Here is a 4,777-nt window from a genome sequence, read left to right as displayed (position 1 = left end):
GCCCCTTGAAAACTTCAATGTGAACCTTTTACTTTGGGCTCCTGAATCCAGTTGGCTGAAAAAAAGTCTCACACGTGGTATCCCCATACAGGAGTACCGGAATGTGTTTTAGAGTGTTATTCTAAGTATGGCCATGCTGTGTGTGAATCTTATTAATTGACAACTATATTTTAATTTTTTTCTTCCTTTTCCAAAAACTTTTGGCAAAATATAATCCTAAAAGGACTCACCATTTCTCTAATTAAATACATTATCGGGTCTACTTTGCAAAACATTATTTTGTGGGTGCTTTTCCCGTCCAGACACTTTAGGGTCTCAAGAAATTTGAAAGGTAGTCAGAAAATCAGATGCAAAATGGATGCCCTTTGAAAGCCTGAAAGTGCTCCTTGGATTTTGGGCCCTTCTATGCATCTTGGAAGCTAAAAAGTCTCACACATGTGGTAACCCCATACTCCGAAGAAGTGGAGAATCTGTTTTATCAGCACTCCTCTCCAGTACATACTGCCTCCTCTCCTAAACACTCCTCCTAAACACTCCTCCTTCTGTCATACTACCTTACTCTCAAAATTCCTCCTACACATATGTTATACACTATGCAAATTCTATCTTGCACATACTCTCACCATGTGATGCCCTCAGCACTTTTCTCAAGTACATACTGCTCCAGTTAATATCCTCTACATTCCTCTCCTGAACATGCTGCACAATAATACACTTATTTAGTATTGTTGCCAATGTCCTCAACATGGGTACAATTTTGCTAATATACAGTATACCTTTAATAACTCGATAACATATTAACCGCTTCCCGACCGCCCTATAGCAGAAATACTGCTACAGGAAGGCACAGGTGCTCAAAATCACATAAATATATATATATATATATATATATATATACACACACAGCATTTCACATTTTTCCCTACTCGCACCGCCATTTGCGGCCGCGGCTGTAAATCTCTGGGTCCAGGCCAGGAATTACTTTTGTTTTGTTTTTTTTCTCAAAACTGTAGGTCTTATTTTTTTATAGCGCAAAAAAAAACACACAGGTTATCAAATACCCCCTAAAGAAAGCTCAATTTGTGACAAAAAACGTAAATGTAATTTGGGTGCAGCGTTGCATGACCTCACAATCGTCAGTTAAAGTAAAGCAGCACCGTAAAGCAAAAAATGGCCTGGTCAGGAAGGGGGGTAAATCCTCAGGAAGGCAAGTGGTTAATGATGCTGATGTGTAAATATTTGATAATATATGATTCCCTTACAGCAGTGGCAGCTGACTGATATATAAAACATGCACAGATTTTGTTTAAAGCAAAATCTAGTAACTTCCTTGTCTATGCCAGCACACTGTGGTTTCATTGGTTACAGCAATAAATAAAGTCCCTGTGTTTACAAAAGCAACTGTAGTGATAAAATACAAAGAGTTTTCAATCACAATCAAAATAAACCACAGAAACAAAAACGGGGGATTAATTAAAGCAAATAAAAATGCAGCGTTTATATTTACACTAATGCTGGACTGAAAAGATATATAAAGGGTGACTAGTCCTCAGTAAAATCTGAGGTCTTCCACATACATCAGACACAATGGGAAAGGTAAGGGAAACAATCATAAGGGTTCTTATGAAGGACTTATGATCAGTTCTTAACTTTGTAGTAAGGATAATAAACCTTCCTCCTACATGCAAATGTAAATAGCATAATAAGACAACATGTTGTCCTCTGCATGAAACATTTAGTACTACACCTTGAATTATAGTATCATAATCAGGTTGTTATTTTAGGGCTTACTTGGAATATGCATTGTTTTGTAGAGTACTTGATTATTTGCATACTCTGATCATTTAAGTGTTCCTTTAAAAACATAAGTCTTAAAGCTCTTATGTGATTTGTAAGTGATATGTAAGAATTTAATTTTCCCTTATTTTATGTTATTTGGAAAACAAAATAAATCCCTAAATTAATGTGGAATAAAAGCAAAACACAAATTACAGCATATCATGATACACACTTTGCCGATTAAAAAAAAGGCGATGCATATTTGCAGTCTAGCTAGCTAAAGCTAAAGTTGCTGTGAGGGTGATGCTCAATATTTTCTTTGTAAATTCCTGAAAATGTTCTACTTTGCTGACTAATTTGGGAAAAATGCCAGGCACTGGTAGTCTGTAGGGTTGGTGGCAGGCTGATTGTATCTACAGTGAAATGCTTTATAATGACAATTAATGTATTTCATTGGCAGCCTTGACAGAAACACACATGTGTTATATTAATAACTAGAAGCAAGTGACTACATTTTCCTTTTAAACAATACTCAGTCCATCGTCCCTCTTTTTCTTATCCTTTTCATAGAGGTTGATTTACTAAAGGCAAATAGACTGTTAGCTTTGCATGGAAAGTTGCACATTGCATGTGAATTTTTCCTAGACCTTATTGAAAATGGTGAAACTTACTTTTTGCTAAAACTACCCAATACTGTACAAGGAAAATATAAAAACAGTAGTTTTTCTTGCACACAATTGGACTATGGAAATTAACAGAGCTTCACCTCATTCACTAAGCTCTGGGGATAATTCCCTTGCAAAAGTGCAACTTCCCATGTAATCGATTTGCCTTTAGTAAATGAATCCCAAAAAACTCGACTTCATGGCTATCTTAAATTCTTCTTCACATTTTAGTCTGCAGGTACTGTACATTGGTGGTGTTGGTGTTGCAGGGAAATTTAGCAAGTACATCTATTAGTTCTTTTTTCTCAAGAATACATTTACAGTCTACTTAGTCTTTGCATAGGGATTCAATGTTACTAGGTTTCAGACATGTTCTTATGCAAACAAAGTAAAGAGAGAAAAAGGCATTCTATCAATCAGACCAGAAGGTTTTAAGGGGCTAAATAATTCAGCGTGGAGAACCACTGTAACTATTTTTTTTATTTCTTAGATGAAGCACTATATCTCACTGACATTGGCTTAGAAAATACAAGAATAATATTCTAAAATATGCAACTTAATTAAATTCCAATTATTACATAATTAATGAAATATCCTAAATAAGCAAATTAAAACCCGATACTTGGGCAGAGGGTAGCAAACCCCTTCATTTCTTCATATATCCCAACTCATTCATGAATAATTTATTGAATATCATAAATAAGAAAATTAAACCATAAAAACTGGGGAGAAAGTAACAAACTCTTTTATTTCTTTCTAGATCATTTTCTTTGAGGACAAGAACTTTCAGGGTCACTCCTATGAGTGCAGCTCGGATTGTTCTGATCTTCACTCCTTCTTCAGCCGCTGCAACTCCATCCGTGTAGAGAATGGAAATTGGATGCTCTATGAACGTCCTAACTACGCTGGGCATCAGTATTTCCTAAGGAAGGGAGAATATCCTGATTTCCAGCAATGGCTTGGTTTCAATGATTCCATCAGATCCTGCCGATTGATCTCATCTGTAAGTTGAAAATTATAAAAAACAACATTGGTGGTGATTAAGGTTGCATCATGAAACATGAAGTTAAATCTAAAAAATTTTTTCTACTCTTACACTTATAATAATAAAAATAAGCTCTACATTTATATAAACGTTTTCCCACACTTAACATGGAAACATTAGTCATTACCATTATTTTATAGCACCATAGTATTATATCAACAAATAAATTTTGCAAACAACAATAACATTACAATATCTGTCTTTTAAGCTTACAGTACAACACATGAAGCTAAATCTAAAAACATTTTTTCTACTCTTACACTTATAATAATGAAAATAAGCTCTACATTTTATAAAAGTTTTCCCACACTTAACATGGAAACAATAGTCATTACCATTATTTTATAGGACCATAGTATTATATCAACAAATACATTCTGCAAACAACAATAACATTACAATATCTGTCTTTTAATCTTACAGTACAGGGGATCCCACAAGATTCAACTTTATGAAAGGGAAGACCTCCGTGGAGAAATGCTAGAACTGACTGAAGATTGCCCAACTCTCTTCGAGAAGTTTAACTATCATGAAGTCCACTCCTGTAATGTCCTGGAAGGGTCATGGATCTTCTATGAGCTGCCTAAATACAGAGGCAGGCAGTACTTTCTGAAAACAGGAGAGTACTGCAGATTTACTGAATGGGGAGCCCTAAATGGCAAAGTAGGGTCCCTGAGACGCATCCTAGACAGTTATTGATCTATTTTGGCTGAAACGTTCAAACAATAAATGAATTGAACACATAAAATGGTCTCATTACTCGCTTACCACTAAAAACTTTAGGCATTCACTAAGGGTAACAGTCTGTATGTGGTAAAGGGTCTCCGTCCATCGAGCAATTCATAGGGTGATGAAGAATTAGAACCCCTTTCAGATTTTCACTGCTATCTGAGGTCCATTAGAGACATTTCCCCCATGCACTGTTCTGTGGCAATGGTTTTACTGGACAGGAAGTGAGGAAAAATTGTTAACAATAACACAAGTAGAAATAAAAATGTTTAGTAAGGAAAGGCTAGAACATTCTCAGCCTCCACATATCAACCTCCAATTGGCCTCCAGATATAAATGCGCTACACTAGTTGCATGTTATGCCTGCATCTTGTAGTTCATTGCTTTAAACCAAGTCTTGTTGCACAGTTCACGCCATGGGATTACATATACAGAAAAGGAAGAGAAGATTATATCATTTACATCTTGGATATGTGTATGTATGAATGTGAGTTAGGAACCGTAGATCGTACACCCCTTGAGGGTTAGGGACTGATGTGAAATTACAATATATATGTAA

General features: G+C 35.6%; 1 protein-coding gene across 1 annotated transcript; it reads left to right on the top strand.

The window, feature by feature from the left end:
* Positions 1-1,587: 1,587 nt before the first annotated feature.
* LOC149473799 (gamma-crystallin 2-like) lies at positions 1,588-4,193 on the top strand. Its single transcript, XM_089672499.1, has 3 exons — positions 1,588-1,596; positions 3,205-3,447; positions 3,913-4,193. Exons 1-3 carry the CDS (start codon positions 1,588-1,590, stop codon positions 4,186-4,188), a joined length of 528 nt encoding a protein of 175 aa, XP_089528625.1. The 3' UTR covers positions 4,189-4,193.
* The last annotated feature ends 584 nt before the right edge of the window (positions 4,194-4,777 follow it).

The sequence above is a fragment of the Staurois parvus genome, unplaced genomic scaffold, assembly GCF_062004578.1.
Source record: "Staurois parvus isolate SC_StPar_1 unplaced genomic scaffold, SC_StPar_1.0 ptg000011l, whole genome shotgun sequence".
Classification (NCBI taxonomy): Eukaryota; Metazoa; Chordata; class Amphibia; order Anura; family Ranidae; genus Staurois; species Staurois parvus.
This window is presented reverse-complemented; position numbering and strand designations above follow the sequence as displayed.

Bases quoted from the DNA above. Each gene is read 5' to 3' on its own strand.
- LOC149473799 (XM_089672499.1), top strand. The intron at 3,448-3,912 runs GTAAGTTGAAAA...TTAATCTTACAG, and splicing joins CCTGCCGATTGATCTCATCT to TACAGGGGATCCCACAAGAT.